The sequence below is a fragment of the Hippocampus comes genome, unplaced genomic scaffold (genome assembly GCF_001891065.2).
Source record: "Hippocampus comes isolate QL1 unplaced genomic scaffold, H_comes_QL1_v1.1 scaffold138, whole genome shotgun sequence".
Taxonomy (NCBI): domain Eukaryota; kingdom Metazoa; phylum Chordata; class Actinopteri; order Syngnathiformes; family Syngnathidae; genus Hippocampus; species Hippocampus comes.
The window spans coordinates 56,638-74,684 of NW_017806150.1; the positions used below are offsets into that span (position 1 = coordinate 56,638).

General features: G+C 43.8%; 3 protein-coding genes, 2 long non-coding RNA genes and 1 other non-coding gene across 14 annotated transcripts in view; 3 read left to right on the top strand and 3 right to left on the bottom strand.

Moving 5' to 3' along the window:
• The first annotated feature begins 225 nt into the window (after nt 1-225).
• Nucleotides 226-1,384, top strand: crhb (corticotropin releasing hormone b). The gene is made up of 2 exons (XM_019894901.1): nt 226-399; nt 563-1,384. The coding sequence occupies exon 2, from the start codon at nt 584-586 to the stop codon at nt 1,106-1,108; it is 525 nt and encodes a 174-aa protein (XP_019750460.1). The 5' UTR covers nt 226-399; nt 563-583; the 3' UTR covers nt 1,109-1,384.
• On the bottom strand, nt 1,141-1,637 carry LOC109530940 (uncharacterized). The gene is made up of 2 exons (XR_002171091.1): nt 1,577-1,637; nt 1,141-1,452 (listed from the first exon to the last, which is right to left on the bottom strand). It is a non-coding gene; the product is annotated as an uncharacterized LOC109530940 (long non-coding RNA).
• Nucleotides 1,638-3,211: 1,574 nt separating this feature from the next.
• Nucleotides 3,212-7,636, bottom strand: trim55b (tripartite motif containing 55b). 7 transcript variants are annotated; one of them, XM_019894900.1, is made up of 9 exons: nt 7,495-7,636; nt 6,355-6,485; nt 5,690-5,862; nt 5,056-5,239; nt 4,878-4,973; nt 3,912-4,145; nt 3,817-3,839; nt 3,626-3,750; nt 3,212-3,560 (listed from the first exon to the last, which is right to left on the bottom strand). In XM_019894900.1, exons 2-9 carry the CDS (start codon nt 6,472-6,474, stop codon nt 3,340-3,342), a joined length of 1,176 nt encoding a protein of 391 aa, XP_019750459.1. In that variant the 5' UTR covers nt 6,475-6,485; nt 7,495-7,636; the 3' UTR covers nt 3,212-3,339. The 7 variants fall into 7 exon arrangements, with proteins under 7 accessions (XP_019750459.1, XP_019750452.1, XP_019750455.1 ...); XM_019894893.1 differs by having other exon boundaries at nt 6,355-6,510; XM_019894896.1 differs by having other exon boundaries at nt 7,491-7,636.
• Nucleotides 7,637-7,692: 56 nt separating this feature from the next.
• Nucleotides 7,693-7,778, top strand: trnay-gua (transfer RNA tyrosine (anticodon GUA)). The gene is given in 2 exon segments: nt 7,693-7,729; nt 7,743-7,778. It is a non-coding gene; the product is annotated as a tRNA-Tyr (tRNA).
• Nucleotides 7,779-12,073: 4,295 nt separating this feature from the next.
• pde7a (phosphodiesterase 7A) overlaps nt 12,074-18,047 on the top strand; it is a 25,504-nt gene continuing 19,530 nt past the window's right edge. For all 3 annotated transcript variants that reach the window (XM_019894914.1, XM_019894915.1, XM_019894916.1), the window contains exon 1: nt 12,074-13,163. In XM_019894914.1, the coding sequence (XP_019750473.1) occupies nt 13,026-13,163 (138 nt within the window). In that variant the 5' untranslated portion in view covers nt 12,074-13,025. The remainder of the gene's footprint in view (nt 13,164-18,047) is intronic.
• Nucleotides 16,160-16,997, bottom strand: LOC109530952 (uncharacterized). The gene is made up of 2 exons (XR_002171093.1): nt 16,772-16,997; nt 16,160-16,675 (listed from the first exon to the last, which is right to left on the bottom strand). It is a non-coding gene; the product is annotated as an uncharacterized LOC109530952 (long non-coding RNA).

An 18,047-nucleotide genomic window follows, 5' to 3' on the forward strand; every position in this document is an offset into this window, starting at 1 on the left:
TGCGAAAATGCTCGCAGGTGTGGTATCTTTATGTCTATTATTGGAGAGGACACACACAGACACACTCATATGAGTCATCCCGTTTAAACTAAAGCACTTTGTCGGGGATGGTGAGTTGGAAGGAGGGATGGGGTGTGATGGTGGTGGTGGTGGGGGGTGTCAGGCGGCGAGAAGGGGGAAGGGGGGGGGCTTCCATTCACGCAGACTCAATCGAGGCGCGCACTATATATACAAGTCAACTCATCACATCTTTCCCATTTAAAAGTAACCACCACCAACACCACGCAACTGAACTCGTGGGGGGAGGAAACAAAAAAGGAGGACGGCGGGCATCGCGCCAAGCATAGCCGGCAACCAACAGCCAGTACCACCGCGTTGGACCTCCTTTACACAGTGAAGGTATGACGAGAAATTTGCGTTTAGTTTGAAATGAGCACCTAAAAATAAGTAAACGGCAACTAGTTTCTCCAATCAATACAATAAAAAAAAGCGATGCGTAATTGCGCATGACGCAGCACTCAAAACGAATTTCTTCCACTTCCCCCCCCCACCCCCTTTGCAGATTTTTTGCTCACGTCCTGACATGAAGCTCAATTTACTCGCTACCACCGTGATTCTGTTCGTCGCTTTCCTACCGCGCCGCGAATGTCGGGCTATTGAGAGCCCCGTTGGAGCCCCGCGCCCCAACTTTCAGCAAGTGGAGCAAAAACAACAACAACAGCAACAGCAACAGCAGCACAGGTCGCCCTCGGGTCCCATCCTGGAGCGCCTCGGGGAGGAGTACTTCATCCGGTTGGGCAACGGCGACTCAAACTCTTTCCCCCCTTCGTCCATGTACCCCCTGGGAGCAAGCGGGCTCTTGAACCGGGCGCTGAAGCTGCAGCTGACTCGGCGGCTTTTGCAAGGCAAAGCGGGCAACCTTCGAGGCGGCTTCAAAAATGACGACGATGGGGACTCGGTGGAGCGGGGACGCCGGTCCGAGGACCCGCCCATCTCCCTGGACCTCACCTTCCACCTCCTGCGGGAGATGATGGAGATGTCCAAGGCGGAGCAGCTGGCCCAGCAAGCCCAGAACAACAGAAGAATGATGGAGCTTTTCGGGAAGTGAAAACCAAAGACCCTTAAAAAAATAAATAAATAAAAAAATAAACTATATTTATTTATTTTGCTGCGCTATCATTTACAGCTCAAACTGGATGTTCACATATGAAAAAGAAAAAAAAAACACCTTTGTATCCCAGGAGAAATTGCTTTTTTTCCCCTGTACATATGATACTTTTGTTTGTTAATAAACTGATGTGCAAGCAGTCATGTGCAGGAGAACATCGTATATATGAAACCATATATTTTCTAATAAAAAAAAAAAACCCAGCAACTACTTCAAGCACGTTTTTTACATTTCTCTGTGGAAATCCGTACACGCGATGGTAATAATCCCCTTTAAAAATGATTCTATATCACGACAATTCTCAGATATTTGACAGCAAATGTTGAGTTACAGATACATACGTTGAAGTGGTTGAGTCACTGTCCAATTTGAGGCAAAGTCTATCTGGGTAATAATTATTTTGTGAACTTTAATGTCACAAATTATTCCAGATATTAAATGGGAAATATAGATTGGGGCTGATAAGTGACTGTCACTAATATTTCCACATCCTGTATTTAATGGTAAATATGGCGAATCTGTTAAATAATATCCAAACAATGGTTAAACTGCATAAAATGGCTGCAAAATTATGAATAAGCACCATCTTGTAAAGCCTCCACACCTCAGTCACATCTTTCTCCTTCCGATAAAGGCAAAATCTTGCTGTTTGTAATATTCATAAAAAAAAATAATAATAAAAAATAAAGAAATTAATCCCCCATTTGGACAAATATAATAGTCGACATGGCAGCGAGCTGCGAAGCCAGCAGAGATGCATCTTTCCGCGCAGTCTTGCCTACACAGATATTGATTCATATAGAAGCCAAGTCGTGGGTTCACGCCGCATGCGGATTTGCTTCCAAAATTAAAAAGAAAACAAAACGTTAACATTGTTGTCATACATTCTTCTCAACCTTCCGCCTCTTCCTCGAGAGGCAAGTAAAGTGACAAGAAGCTTGAATGGAGTGTTTAATGAGCTGTTTTGAAAAAAAAAAATTATAAATATACATGCGGGTGTTTTTGCTGATCCTTCAGCGACACTCTCCGCGCAGACTAAACAAAAAGGCTGTGAGTCATCCTTCTTCGACTTGCGGCTCAGTGTTGCAGGCTTATCTAAGCCGGAACAAAAATGAGAACCCCCCCCCAAAAAAAAGTGGCCTCAAATGTTTTGGTCTGCCCCTCCCAAAAAGAGTGCACCCAAATTTTTGTGCCCCTCAAAATATTTGTGCCCTAAAATGTTTTGGTCTGCCCCCTCTTCCCCCAAAAATGTGCCCCCAAATTTTTGGTGTGTCATCAAAAATGTGTGTGCAAAAAATTTTGCACACACTCCCCACAAAAATATGCTGAAAAGTTTTTGGAATTGTTTGTCGAGTGAAGACCCAGAGGTGGTTTTGCCCAATTCCTTAATAATCATTCTCAAGGGCATAGGGGTCATATGAAATACTTGAATCTCACAAGGGCCTATTAGTTACTTCTCGAGGTACAACAATGAACAACTACTCGATCATCAAACCAATCAACAATTATTTTGATGAATTTTTTTCAACATCTTGTTTTATTTTTAAATATTTTGGAATTTCAGCCTCACAACAGTAATCGTTAACAGATTTCTGGAGTCATCCGTGAAAGAAGACTTATTAGCATTCTTTTATTCATTTATTATTTAATAAAACATTTTGAAACATCTGCTTTTACTTTGGAAAACAATAATCAACATTTTTGCCCATTTTCTGACATGTTACAGAACAAACCAGTCAATGAAGCATAATCAATTCATCTTTGTGCACTGTCAATTTGAAATAATATCCTGTTTTGGAATAAAGGCATGGACATTTAAAATACTTTTTTTTAAAACTGATTGATTGACTATTTGACAAAAATAATCAACAGACGAATCGATTATTAACCCTTTGAGGGACAGCGGTTACTGCAGTGGACAGCTTATTGCGTTATCCGGTTACAGGGTGTGTGAAAGGGTGAAAATAATCGTTCGTTGCAGCTCAAGTTATCGGCTCCACAAAGGTAGGTTTAAAAAACAAAAAAAAAAGTACGTAGTTACGTGCTTTTGATGGTTGCTAAAGTAGTAAACATCAGAAGAAACGCTCCATCAATCGAGAGAAAGACGCACGGAAAACACAGGGGGGGGTTAACAAGTTCAGTCATTGTGCTTTCCACTTGGTTTATCTTTGTCACTTTTGCCCCGCCCCCAGGGTGTTCTGACCGACTGGGGCAACGCTCAAGGCGGACGCCGCACTCTTAGCTGCGACGGGGACGGGATTTGTCTGCGTGGTCGGGGCAGGAAGCGGCGGTACGGAAGAAACGGCGGGCGTGCTAGCGGCGGAGGTCGCAGGCGCCGCCACCTCTCCTTCCGCCGCCTCGTCCTCATCCTCCTCCTCGTCATCATCGTCGTCTATTGCAGGAGGAGAGGTGTCAGAGAGAGGGAAAGACGTGACGCGGCGTTGACGTCCACGTTACCTTGGAGGAAGTCGATGCTGCCCAACGCTTTGCGCTCTCGCCGGAAATCGGCGGTGAAGTGATCCATGTTCTCGTAGCCTCGCTCCACTTTGTCCAGGTGCGATATGCTACACGCTTCCGCTAGCCTAAGTGCGAAAAGAGGCTACGTGTTGCTTCAATTTCGCTTCTTCTATCAACCTCGTCATACTCACTGTTTCAGGAGGGGTTTTGTGTTCTAGGAGAGAGAAAGAAAAGGGAGTCAGCGACCGGGAGAAACGGATCGCGGCCATCGTTTACGAAGTCCGACCTGCAGGAAGACGGCCATCTCCTGCTCCTCCATGATCTCCAGCCCTTTCTCCACAATCTTGCAGCTCTCCTCCAGATGGTCTCCGTACTTCCTGGTCAGGTTCCTGATGTAGCTGACCTTCTCCTCCTGCTCGGCCGTCACCTTGAGACTCATGTCGCGCTTTTTGTCCTCCAGGATGGTGTACAGCTGGTCGAATTTCTCGCACACGAGATTCTTCTGACGCCGGCTGTTCTCCTTTTCACCGGCGGGAAAGAGCGACGCGCGAAATCATTCGAGGAAACGATCGAGTCAGTGTTCATTGTGAGGCAATGCGCTCGAGAGTCGGAGTGACTCGGCTCACTTCGCATGGCGAGGCTGGGATAAGATTCGCAGCCACTTTCAAGTGATGGACAAGCTGCATTGTCCATTTGGTGTAGACCAGCTCATCACTGCGGCTTTTTACACCGCAGCGGCAACGTTCATAACGCATGAAGGCCTTGCGCGATCATCGCCGGGCCCGCAGGCGGAATAACGCGTAGTAAGAACGCGTCGGTGCGACACAGCGTATAAAAAGGCAAACCACAGTGTGAATATTCGCCTCTCGGGCAGATAAAAGCTGAGAGCGGATAGAAAAGCTTTTTTTTCCGCCCCTCCCCTTTCCGAATAAAATACGACATCACAGAATAATTTTAGAAAAAAAATCTATGACATAAAAATATGAAAATAATAGAGAAAACAGAACGATATTTGACCAAAAAAATACATAAACACAGAAGTGACTTGATTTACGACTAGTCTGACTTTAGACAAATGTTACGACAATTATACAGGCTCACTCATAGTTGCTTGTTACTGCGATACTCGCGCGCGGCTCATCACAGAGACAAATTCTTCGCGTTTCGACATACTCGGCCAATAACGATGATTCTGATTCGGGTACTGGATGGAGTACTGGATGGATGGATGGATATCTGAGAGGAAACTGACCTCGATGGCGCGACAGGCTTCCTCCAGTTGACTGATGATGCCTTGCAGCCGGTCGTTGTTGCCCAGCATCATGGCGATGCCGTCGTTCAGCTCCGTCTGCGTGAGATGATCCCTTCATTTTGCTTTTGTATATCTTACTTTAAAAAAAAAAACAAATTTTAGGGGGCTTGAGCCTCACCTTCTTGGTCTGGTAGATGCTGTTGATGGGCTGCACCTCGCAGTCCTTGTGCACGCCAAACACCTTGCACATGGAGCACGTGGGCACGTTGTGGCTGATGCAGTAGATGTTGATCTTCTCATCCTTGTGAACGTCGCACATGGGCGCCGCCGCCTCCTTGCGCTCGGGCGCCGGCGCGCCGCCGCTGTTTTTTTTTAATAAGATGGAGAAGAGCCGTGTCCCTTTTGAGAATGTCACAGCTTTTCGCGTCGCCGGAAGTGTATCGACGAGTCGTCAGGTCTCGGCCGTGTGTGGAATGTGAGGGGGGGCAAAATGGCATCGGCGGAGTCAACTTTGCGTGCAATTGTGTATTAAAATAAGCTCATCCATCACATGTATGTCCCCTCCAAAAATGAATTAGTTAAAATAGTTTTGCTCGAGACTGAAAATACTTGAGTGTGACACGTTTTGTTACTATGTGAAACTTATCATGTTAAAATGTGGGTGGCAGCCAAAGTATTCAAGTGACCCTGTACAGTTTGAGTTTATGACAGTTAGACCCCGGAACGTATTATTTATAGTCACGTTCATTCTTCTGGGAAAATGGACCCCAAATACAAAGAGGATATTGATTTCCTGTCGTTTCCCAACGAACCTGCTGGACCCCTGTTTGAACATGTCGATGATGTTCTCCACCAGCAGGTTACGCTGCAGCCCGTAGACGCCGTGGCGGTCCAGGACCACCTCGTGCCGGCAGGACGGACAGCGGAAGCGGCCGCCAGATGCCAGGGAGCCGCTGCGGGTGGTTGGCAGGTACGGGTTGGAGGCCTGTTGACAATGAATGGCGCCTCTGTCTTGTGTCACGTAAGTTCATATACAGACACACGCCACTCTCATTCTTTGACATCACAAAAACCTGGCATTTGAATAGGGGTGTGTAGACTTTTTATATCCACTACATAAGGTAGAAAAAAAAAACAGGGAGCATTAATGATGATAATTCGAAGAGACAAGCTAAACCCCATCCATGGCCTTACTTAACACGCTAATTTGGTGTTATCAGCTCCAAGAAGGATTCTTGTTAAGTTTGTTGGGGCACCCTCAAATCCACAAGCTTCTGACATTTAAGTGAAATACATACCTGTATAGATGGCATGTATCTTTTCAGATGTCATCATGCGCTATTTACGTTCACAGAAATGTCAAATGTTTCACAATGACACAAGGTTAGCTTGAGATGCTAACGTCAGGTAGCAGTGCGCCAGATGGTCCCCCAATGGATCACGGCGATTCAAGCCTGTCCGCTGGCTTGTTTCTTACCTGGAAGACGTCGTTGGCGCATTTCCTGCAGAGGTTGTGTTGACAAGGCAGGATGACCACGGGCTTTGTAAACATCTCCAGGCATATCGGGCAAATAAGTTGCTTCTCGAGGTTCTCCATGGTTCACCAGGCTTCCGGGAACGACACAAACAAAAGCTGGGTTAACGGCAGGAAAAGATTGTTTTATGAAAAATATCCCCAGGCCCAAGAGTACATGGAGGGTGTGTTGTTCCTCTCTCTCTCTCTCTCTCTCTCTTGCTGCTGGTATCACGTCTGTTTTTAGAAGCTAGTGCACTCACGTCAATGCCATTTATACCTTGCCCATATTTGAAACTGAGAAGGGAAGTGGCTGACAGCTGCCGGTTGCCAACACTCTTGCCTTTTATTTACACAGTAAAGGCTTCAAGCAGTGCCTATCAGTAAACGCGCTACCGCAAATAATATTGGCCAGAGTAATAATGTCAAAAGAGGGCAGCTAACGTTCTTAAAATTGAGTTGTCATTTTGACGGGCTAGCCATTGTTTCAAAGGGGACATACTATAGGAAATGTGATTCGTACTTCTTAATCGGGTTTATATGAATAGTTGGCTCTCTGGAGTGTCTGCCGGCTTGTTAAATTTAAAATTAAACAAGCAAGTTAATCTGTGTAAAACCTCTACATTACCACAAATTTACATAACTACCAAACACAATCACACTGAGATTCTCAACCAGTGACTTGGCAGCCAGGCTGGGGGAAAGATCATTCTCGAGCAAAAGAACGACTTTGAAGCGACACTTCAAGCGCTATCATGTCAAAACCAAAAGGTTAAGCAGAGCAGCAGTGTTAATATGGATTAGCATTCGGGCCTAATGAATGAAAAGTGTAAAAACTTATGGCTTGGTGATGAAATGCTTTATCCAACAGTTATGCAATGGAAATCACGATGGATGGATGGATGGATCGATGGACGGAGGGACGAACGGACAGACAGGTGACACAGGTGACCCACACAGGACTGTTCTGGTGAAGTGCAATTGAACATTGCTATTGTTAGCTTCCAATGCAAATGCTAACGTCCATGTCGGGTCATCTGCTGTGTTGGTGTGTTAGGTTTAGCTCTCGAACAGATTGCTTTAAAACTTGTGAACGCGACTCACTTGTGAAATGAACGTCGTTCTACCATCCAAGCTAATTCCCGTAAAGACAAGCGGAAGTATGAGTCCTGATATTTTTCGAACATTTGACAGCGTGTCGAGGTTTGCGTGTCCGAATAAGACGTTGTTTTCCTCGATTCATATTCGTAACCATTCTGTTTCTGTATTCAAAAAGCTAATATTACAATTAGGCGAGAAGCTCCTTCGATAGCTCAGTTGGTAGAGCGGAGGACTGTAGCGGTAACACGGTGATCCTTAGGTCGCTGGTTCAAATCCGGCTCGAAGGAAACTTTTTCTTTTTTTTTTTTTCTAAATTTTTCAAATTATCACGAAGGTTACGTTATTTAGTACCGAAATTCAAAATTGTTTATATTGTGAGCGTGCGAGAGAGAGGGAGAGTCGAGAGAGATATTGCTACAATCGCAGAAATACATCATCACACAAGTTTTGTTTTTTTTTTTTGGGAGGGGGGCGGGGGGACTGCTACCTGTCCACTCATAAAACGATAATTGCAGATTTAAATGTAATAAATACACAGTGTTTATTTCAAACGTTCTTCTTTAAAAATCCGGTGACTGAAAAAAAAAACAGTCAATTACTGCCATCTAGTGGCGAGACTTTTCTACTGTACGACACAATCCATTCCGGTCTGCACAAGAAAAAAAAAACAACAAAAGACGTTTTTGCGCATTTGGAAACTAGCACATTGTAATATTGTACTTTATAAAAACAACACTCAAAATAGTTTCATAAATTGCTCATAATTCATTAGTTTGTGCACGATGGTTTCATGGTTCAATTCAATGCACTGTGGTCCTCCTGCTAGTGTGACTGCCTTGGCCTTTAGGGCAGTATAATATAGTGACCACTACCTTAGTGGGACAGTACAGTGTAAAAATGTTGGTTGTATTTCGCAGATGATAAAGAATACATGCCTGTGAGTACACTTCCATTGTGTAGTGACGTGATTTATTCCAACTATTTATGTTCATCGTTAGTCTGTCAATGGCATTTTCCATTATGTGTTAGCATTAAGCTAGTGGGGGCGTTCCCCTGGCAAAGTTGTTAAACAGTGTGTAATTCGGTTTATTTTCATGTTTATTTTGACAGCAAATTTCACCTGAAAGTGGCAGAAACCAGCACGAATCCAATTTTTAGGAGGGATTGTTCACTAGTGTCTCCCAAACTGCTGCTTCTTGTGTGGTGAGTTTTTATAATTCACTTAACATCATATTGTTAGTTGTTTTTTTTCCCTATTGTTGTGCATTTTTAATATTTATAGGGAATTCACATATATATATATATTTGTCGTGTTTTATTTGAAAAATTAATTAGTAGCCTTTTTTAATTAAAAAAAAAAAAAATATCAGTTTGGTCATGTTTTCATCAATAAATAATTTACATTAAAGTTTTACATTACATTAATTTACATACGTGGGAATTAATATTTTAATTAATTAATTCGTTCATTTACTTCACTCAGGCATAAGAGAGTTGACCAGAAGTTGATCGAAAAAGGGTGCCCCACATCTTGTCCACCTCTGCCACAAGATGGCACAAAATTCCCAGTTCAGTTGCAATGCAGTTTCAAGTTTTTTTTCATTTTTAAAGTAATTTTTAATTTTTTTTTTAAGCTATATCGTTTTCTTTTGTACTGTCAAGTTATGCATTTTTTTCTTATTGGAAGTACTTTATGGTATGTAAAAAAAAGTGTTTTTTGCTCTTGTTTCATGGTTTTTGAAAAATCAAATGTGAATTCATTTTAACTAGGTTATTAATGTAACAATGCATATGTCAGGCAGGTAAAAGTGAATGAAATAAAAAGTCTGATCACATGTTGGAAACAAAGCCAACTCTATTCATCTTAATAATAAAGATTATACATTGCATTTCATCGAAACAATTCGACTTTTACCATTTTACCAGGATGGAATGTTCCATCCGTGAAATGCACGTCCAATGGTACAAAACTGCAGCCCGGCAACGTTAAATGACTCTCGCTGGGTCGTCATGAGGTAACGACTGAATCAATTCCCGCAGTTGATGGAGCGACGGGACCTCATGGGATACTTCCCTCTCTCCCCTCGAGGGCAATCAGCAGGTACGTATGCTCACCTGGCAGACCAAAAAAGCTCCCTTGCCTGATTATCAATTAGCTGTTGTGCATGTTTCTTTCACAGCCTATTTCCTCTAAGTGGACTGAAAGTAGTCATAATGAAATATAGGAGCAGAAAAAAAAATCTCAAATGAATCTGATTATTGCTTCATGTGTCCCTTGCCTTAAATATTAAACAGGTTTAACATTTACGATTCTTGCCCCAACTGGAAAAAAATCTGTCTCAAACACCCCACACCACAGACTAATCCATCAGGATAATCATTTGGAGACATTCCACAATCTGACCTTTGCTACTTTTTATTGCAACATGTTTTCATCAATAAATAATTTACATTAAAGTTTTACATTACATTAATTTACATACGTGGGAATTAATATTTTAATTAATTAATTCGTTCATTTACTTCACTCAGGCATAAGAGAGTTGACCAGAAGTTGATCGAAAAAGGGTGCCCCACATCTTGTCCACCTCTGCCACAAGATGGCACAAAATTCCCAGTTCAGTTGCAATGCAGTTTCAAGTTTTTTTTCATTTTTAAAGTAATTTTTAATTTTTTTTTTAAGCTATATCGTTTTCTTTTGTACTGTCAAGTTATGCATTTTTTTCTTATTGGAAGTACTTTATGGTATGTAAAAAAAAGTGTTTTTTGCTCTTGTTTCATGGTTTTTGAAAAATCAAATGTGAATTCATTTTAACTAGGTTATTAATGTAACAATGCATATGTCAGGCAGGTAAAAGTGAATGAAATAAAAAGTCTGATCACATGTTGGAAACAAAGCCAACTCTATTCATCTTAATAATAAAGATTATACATTGCATTTCATCGAAACAATTCGACTTTTACCATTTTACCAGGATGGAATGTTCCATCCGTGAAATGCACGTCCAATGGTACAAAACTGCAGCCCGGCAACGTTAAATGACTCTCGCTGGGTCGTCATGAGGTAACGACTGAATCAATTCCCGCAGTTGATGGAGCGACGGGACCTCATGGGATACTTCCCTCTCTCCCCTCGAGGGCAATCAGCAGGTACGTATGCTCACCTGGCAGACCAAAAAAGCTCCCTTGCCTGATTATCAATTAGCTGTTGTGCATGTTTCTTTCACAGCCTATTTCCTCTAAGTGGACTGAAAGTAGTCATAATGAAATATAGGAGCAGAAAAAAAAATCTCAAATGAATCTGATTATTGCTTCATGTGTCCCTTGCCTTAAATATTAAACAGGTTTAACATTTACGATTCTTGCCCCAACTGGAAAAAAATCTGTCTCAAACACCCCACACCACAGACTAATCCATCAGGATAATCATTTGGAGACATTCCACAATCTGACCTTTGCTACTTTTTATTGCAAGAGAGCAAAAAAAAAAAAAGACGATCAGATTGGGTCCAATTATCGCTATTTGTGTACTTTGCTTTCAATAGTGAACAAGTTTGACATATACCACCCCAGACACCACATCTCTGTCATTATTGTCGTACCTGAAAGCATGAGCGTTGTATTGTTTTATTTTAAAACTAACAAGAGTGGTGATCTTGTATTTGTACTTACGTTAAAATGCCACTCAAAGCACACACCACTTTTCTCCCCATCAGGTCTTAAAAACGTACTCCAATGGCATTTTATCACTCTTGTCGTGCTCTCGGATGTCTGGAAATGATGTCGGATGCCTTTGTGTGCGTTTGGAGGGGGCGGTACAGTAGTAAGGGGAAGCCATGGAAATTGAGGGTGGGGGTTATTAAGCACAGAGCCTAACTGTTGCCATGGCACATCCATTGACCCCAACACACACATACAAATACCTCTTCCTTCAAAGTGCATGGCACTCCCTAAATAAATTGCCCTGATTCGGCTCCATTAATGCTCGGTGTTTATCTTGGTGATGTTGGTAAGATAAGATAAGAAAACCTTTATTTGTCTCACAATGGAGAAATGGAGCTAGTGGTGGTGGAGGATGATCCACTGATCCACTCTTCCACTGTTTGTGTATTCAGCTGCACTTTATCAAACACTCACACACAGTAAACACATACTGCAAAATCAATAGTATGTTTGGGTGCCAGACAAACACACAATGAAACAAAGATATTTGCTGAGTATGCCCTTACATTTGCAATATCTTGAGTCACTACTGCTGAGCTCCTGAGTAGTATGAGTCATGAAAGGAAGGTAATCACAAGCAATCGTTTGTGTGTGTGTGTGTGTGTGTGTGTGTGTGTGTGTGTGTGTGTGTGTGTGTGTGTGTGTGTGTGTGTGTGTGGAGACCGCTGCAGGGCAAGCCCCGTTGTGTGGAGGAATTCCCTTGAGAAATTCAGCACTCGGAATAGGTCTTGGAAAACGAGCCAATGGGTATGTGGCGTTCATTCATCATGAGGAAAAACAGCCAATAAGCGTGGCGCTTACAACGACTGCCTATCTCCTATTGGTCGTGTGTGAATCGAAGGCGTTTTAGTTCCCCCTTTTTTGTGTGTGGCTCCCCCACAACAGCACCATCTCTGGCAGGTGGTGTCGCCCTTTAAGGAAACAGCAGCCGGGAGACCGTTAATGTCCATTTTGAGTCCGAAGCGTAAAATAAACTGTGCTTTTCTTTTTCTCTTTTTTTTTAAGGTGAAATAACTGTTTGTATCCATGGCCATGATTCGTCTTGACAAGCCACCGGGAACGCAGCGGACGAGCTAAGGGCAAGAACGCCGGGGTTCCCCCTTCCTCTTCTTCGAGCCTGGTTGCCACTTTTGTCGTCAAAAGGAGCTAGCGACGTGTTGAACCCGGGTGGAACCGGGAATGAGCAAGCGAGGCCGAGGGGAATAGAAGAAGACACCCCCCTCCACTCCATTGCCAACAACCAGCACCACCACGCCACGGCGGTTTGTCGAGCTCTCATCACCCGGACTTGGGCTCTCCCCTCGGCGGCGATTTGTCGACTTGAGGCGTCGAAGCTCCATTTTTGTTAGGGGGTGGAAGTGAGCTTTTTTTGTTGTTGTCGTGGCTGTTATTGTCCGTTAACATGCGGAGCCCAAAAAGCAGAGGACCTTCGTTTTTGCTTTGAAAAGGAGGGAGGAGGAAAACGGGTGGGGGGGACAAAAAATGAGGAAGCGTCTTCATAAAGACCCCGAAAATGACATGGTCTCGTTGTCTGTTGGGTCCCCGGGTCTGGATTTGAGCAGAACGAGGAGGAAAGGCTCTCCTTGAGGTTTTTGTTTGTAATCTATGTCTTTATTGGCATCACAATGACACCAAAGGAGCTCAAACGGTGTTTTTTCCCCCAATGGAAGTTGTGCCAGAGTGGCCCACAATGAACAGAAACACTTGAAACCTGGACAGCACATCATATTATTGACATTTTTTTGGTTGCTATATATATATATATTTTTTATTTTTTACAAGTATTTCTTTGTTTTCTCCCCGATTATTCAATGGAAGTATGCTATCAGCTACCGGTGTTGCCTCTGGACAGGCCGGTTCCCAAGCACGTCCTGAGCCGCAGGGGAGCCATCAGTTTCAGCTCCAGTTCCTCACTCTTTGGGGCCCCAGACCCCAGACAGCTTTCACAGGTAATCACACTCCCTTTCTACTCATTGTGTCGCCATGCACTCCCTTGTCACTCATTGTCTAGCTAACCCCCAAATGGTTGCGCTCATTTCCGTGGCCTTAAAAAGGAGCATCCAGATAGTTAATCCCAGGTAAATGTTCTTTTCCACTCATTGTGTATCCTTCCACTCATTTTTGCTCTTTGTGGAGGCACCCTCCCAAATCTTTGGTGAATTCCGTAGGCATTAAAAATCAACCAACAACTGTCCAGGCGCCCCTAATACCAGCGCTATAAATGTCAACATTCTCTTTTCCACTCATTGTATTGCCCTACAATTATTACTCATTGTATAGCCACCCACAAAATGGTTGTGTTATTTTTCTAGACCTTAAAAAGTAGCATCTAGCTTGTTGTTCTTCAGAATGCCAGATCCCAGACAGGTATGGAAGCTTCACACACTCTTTTCACTCATTGTGTAGCCCAACTTTCTTTTAACTCATTGTGTAGCCACCTCCAAATATAAGTGTTCAATCATAGGGCCTTATGAACAACTTTAAATTTTTCGAGGTCCCCAAACGTTGACAGCCTTTGCAGGTAATCATGCGCTTTTTCCACTCATTATGTAGCTCAACACTCTTTTCACTCCTTATGTAGCCAACCTGGCCAAAATGATTCACAAGGCCCTGCAAACAGCATCCAACTCCTTGTTGTTTGGGTCCCTTGGATTTCAAAGCTTATCACAGGACAACACGCTCTTTGCACTTGTGTTGCTCCACCCCCTTTTTCATTCATTGTATAGCCATCCCTTTAATTGTGTGCACTAATTCCCAAGGCCTTAGAAAGCAGCGTTTACCAAATAGGCCCATAGGCATTTGCAGGTAGTTGCTGGGTGTCTCAGCCCAACAAACACCTGCGACGCTCTCACATTTTGTCTTGTCGCTTTTTGACCACACTCCCATTTTTTTCGGTTCACCGTGCACGTGTTAGTCACAGATAAAGGCCTCGTTTTGCAATTTTGCTACATCTATCAGCGGGAACACGCCAACACCGCTGCACTTGTTATTTATGTCAACATCCCTTTGACACATTGGCAGAAACAAAATAAGTCACTCTTGAACCTGCCCCTTTTCAGTTTTTGTGAATTCCATGTTAGTCAGTGAAACTTTTTTTTTTTTTTCTCAGGGTTCTTCTCAGTGAGTTTGGGGTCAAGAGGGTGGTTGTGTTTAGGGTTCCTAAAATACCCACAGTCCATAAAATGCTTCAAAGGCAAGCGTAGTTACGGGGCCAATGTTTATAGTTCTGTCAGTGGTTTTCTTTCTGAAGAGTTGGGCTCACTTCCTTTCATCTACTCAAGAGCCGACTCTCCTGCTTTTGCGCTGTGTTTCACTGTCAGACATCTTTACGAAGCATGAAGTCACCGGCCGACCCCTGGAGAACCCCTCTTTGCCCAAGTGGGCTATGAGCGCTTTGCGCACGACCCTGCCCTACTTATGCACCCATGTGTGTCTGCTTTGAAGCTAGCCCGCTGTCACAGGGGGGCCTTTCTTTAAGTCTATAGTCCACGCTATCAATGGAGCTCACTGTTATTGAGACGCTTGGTGGTTTGAAGCAATTGGCTTGGCCTGTCCTGTCCGTCGGGAGAACTGCAGTAAGGATCAAATCAGTTGGAAGTTAAAGGGAACCCCCCAAAAAATGTATTAAACGTCTGATTTCCACCAGGGAGTTTGGCCCCAAATTTTTATCGTCAAGTAACTGATCGGAACGGCCCCGGTCACAAACTGAACGCAGCTGTGCGCACTTTGTGCAAGTGGAAACACAGGCTTGTTGTTCCAGAAGGGGTGCCGAGGGTCCTAACGCATGGATGAAAAATGTATGTCATTGTCATATGCATTGACAGAAATAGCTTTGGAAACTGCAAAGCTGTAAGAACTGAACTGTGGCGACACCGATGTGGACCAGTTGCTGTTTGTTTTTCAGCACATTTTTATTGGTGTCCATTTGTAAAAGGTCCGAAAGTAACAAATCAAGAATATACACTCTGAACCGTTTAGTGGCAAAGTGAATTGTATTTTACTATATTGAAAATGTTTTGGCAGATTTGGTTTCACTGCACGTTTTTTGCCGTGTCCGTTGTAGGCTACTGACAAGCTGTTACTCACCACCTCGAAACGTGATTTCATGTGTCCATTTGTCTAAGTCGGAAAATAACTGACCGGATTATTTTTGAAGAAAATAAAAGCCGTATTGGGATTTTACTGAGCCGTTCTTTGACAAACTAAAACTGTACCAGTACGAACATGGTTTTTGTGGCATACATACGTTGGCGTTTCCCGTTGTAAATCGTCCTAAAATAATGAACCCGTTTTTTTGTTTTGTTTTGCATTCGAAAACTGAATTAAAATACATGCGCAATCGAAATGTAAAATGGCTATGGCTTTGAAGCTGAGAACTGAGTCGTCACAAACAGAACGGAATCGTTCCACTTTGAAAATACGGTTTCGCTTTTGAATACGTGACTTGTGCGTTCTAAGTTACGGTCGAGGTGTCACCACTTTGTGGAAACCGGGGGTCATTCTAACACGGCGACGGGAAAGCAAGCCAGATTAGAGTTTTAAAGCTCAGAATCGTGCAGCGGCAACTTGAGCCGAACTGAACTTTACTGCTTCGCGCAAACCCGTCTGATTGGCGTGTGTCCGTTTCGTAAAAAGTCCAAGCCGGATCTGAAAGCAACCTCGCTCGAAAACTTTGCTCCGTCGACCAATTCCATACACGGAGCAGTTCCACATCCACAAATCCCACGTTCTAAGCTCGTGTTTACCACCGCCAGAGGTGCGCGTGTACTCTTTGCGGCCGCGGTGTGTTTTGACACGCGGTCCCGCAGGCCTGTTGTTTGTGGAAGCGGGGTCGGCCGGGGCCTGGCATGGTCGAACCAGTGCTGTCGGGCATGTGCCTCGGCACTGCGGGCAGTGGTTTGGCCAATTGCCAGACTCGCAGATGGCCCCGAGAGTCTCTTCCGTCTTTTTTTTTTTCGTCTATTTTGTTCCACTCGCACACAGGCTCTCTGTTTCTTACTCTCGCTCTCCATCGCCACCTTCTTCTTCTCTTTGCCTCCGCTGATGACGACAATCCCTCTTGTACACACAGGGCCAAGGCGGGTTAAAGACGTGCGCGATTCTCGGGTAAATACGTCGCTCTGTGGGAATGCTTGCAAACGGGTTGTAAGGAAAAATGCGGCGGAGGAGGAAGAGGCTTCGCGCCGCATAACAAAAGGCCTCATTTATCCGTTACTGCTGAAAGTCTTGCTTCCTTGAGGTGATATGAAGGATGACTAAAAGTTCCGGCGAGCATTTTTTTTTTTTTGATGGAACGAAGACCGAAATGGAAAGGGACCGCAAGTGTGCCGCAAGGAGTCACACGCTTCCCATCTCACACATTCATACATTTTTGTAGCGGATCCTTTTTCACTGCTTTCGTATCCTCGTGGTTCCGCACAGCCGCGATCTCACCGCCGTGTGGCTTCCTTTCAGAGTTCAGCTTCCAGAAAATACAAAAAGGCCTTTTTTAGTATACCGAGAGCCGCCGTTCAGTTCAGCTCGCCCGCGGTACGACACGGAACCCTAAACCCCTGACCTGGCTAGCATTTCCACCACGGGGGCACGGTGTAGGCGGGATGCCAATCGCTGCATCAGCTACTGAAATAGTCTGCTGACATTACTCGAAGCGCTTTGAGCCTTCTCTTGTGTTGCGCTGGTGCGGTTCTGCTGCTCGGTGTTTCGCAGCTCATGAGCCAAGCCACATCGTTTGAAAAGCTCATGGCGCGCCACCAAACAACAATGTCTCGGTATACGGCACAGGTGTCAAAGTCAAGGCCCGTGGGTCAGATCTGGCCCACCACATTATTTGACGTGGCCCACGAAAGCAAATCAAGCATGTCAAGTTCCGTGATGCTTGCTAAAGTCTGAACCAAAATGTCAAATTGTCACATGTAATCCACAATGACAGTTGTTATTCTTGATTTCTGGTTTTAAAACTCGTTATTCATCAATTTGTTGTGTGCTGTGTTTGTAATATGTGGAGGGGATTAAACATTTAGATGGTTTCCCAAAATTCATAATGGCCCTCCAAGGCAAACCGTAACTACAATGTGGCCCGCGACAAAAATGGGTTTTACACCCCTGGTATACGGTCTAAGACCCCCCCCCCTCTCCACCCCCAACCTGCAACGGGCAACCACAACCAACTTCCTAATTGAAGTGCACAGGTGTCAAACTCAAGGCCCCGGGGCCCAGATTTGGTCCGCCATGTCATTTTATGTGGCCCGCTAAAACAAATCTGGGGTGTCAACTTCCATGATGCTCACTAAAATCTGTACCGAAATGCCAAATTGTCATGTGTAATAAATAATGTTGAGATTTTGTCATAATTTTACTACCCTGTTGACACTCTTTTGAACAATCATTGAACAAACAACAAACAACTAGTTGACTGATTTCAAAACTAGTAAGCTATCAAGGGCAACCACATAAAAACATTTTCTTCAAAACAAATTTCACCCCTCCCTGTACTTTGAAAGTTTAGCCTTAAGCGAAACACTTTAACCTGTTAAAAAAAATTTTTTTTACTGTCATTCCTAATTGAAGTGCACAGGTGTCAAACTCAAGGCCCCGGGGCCCAGATTTGGTCCGCCATGTCATTTTATGTGGCCCGCTAAAACAAATCTGGGGTGTCAACTTCCATGATGTTAACTAAAATCTGTCCCGAAATGCCAAATTGTCATGTGGAATAAATAATGTTGAGATTTTGTCATAATTTTACTACCCTGTTGACACTCCTAATTCCGTTTTTGTTATTATGGCCCTCCGAGGGAAGACAACTCCAAAGTGGCCCGCAACAAAAATGAGTTTGA

Coding starts and splice junctions, on each gene's coding strand:
- crhb (XM_019894901.1), top strand. CDS start 584: ATGAAGCTCAATTTACTCGCTACCACCGTGATTCTGTTCGTCGCTTTC.
- trim55b (XM_019894900.1), bottom strand. CDS start 6,474: ATGGAGAACCTCGAGAAGCAACTTATTTGCCCGATATGCCTGGAGATG. Junction 5,240..5,689: donor TTCAAACAGGGGTCCAGCAG/GTTCGTTGGGAA, acceptor AAAAAAAAACAG/CGGCGGCGCGCCGGCGCCCG. Junction 4,146..4,877: donor AAGCCTGTCGCGCCATCGAG/GTCAGTTTCCTC, acceptor GCCGGTGAAAAG/GAGAACAGCCGGCGTCAGAA.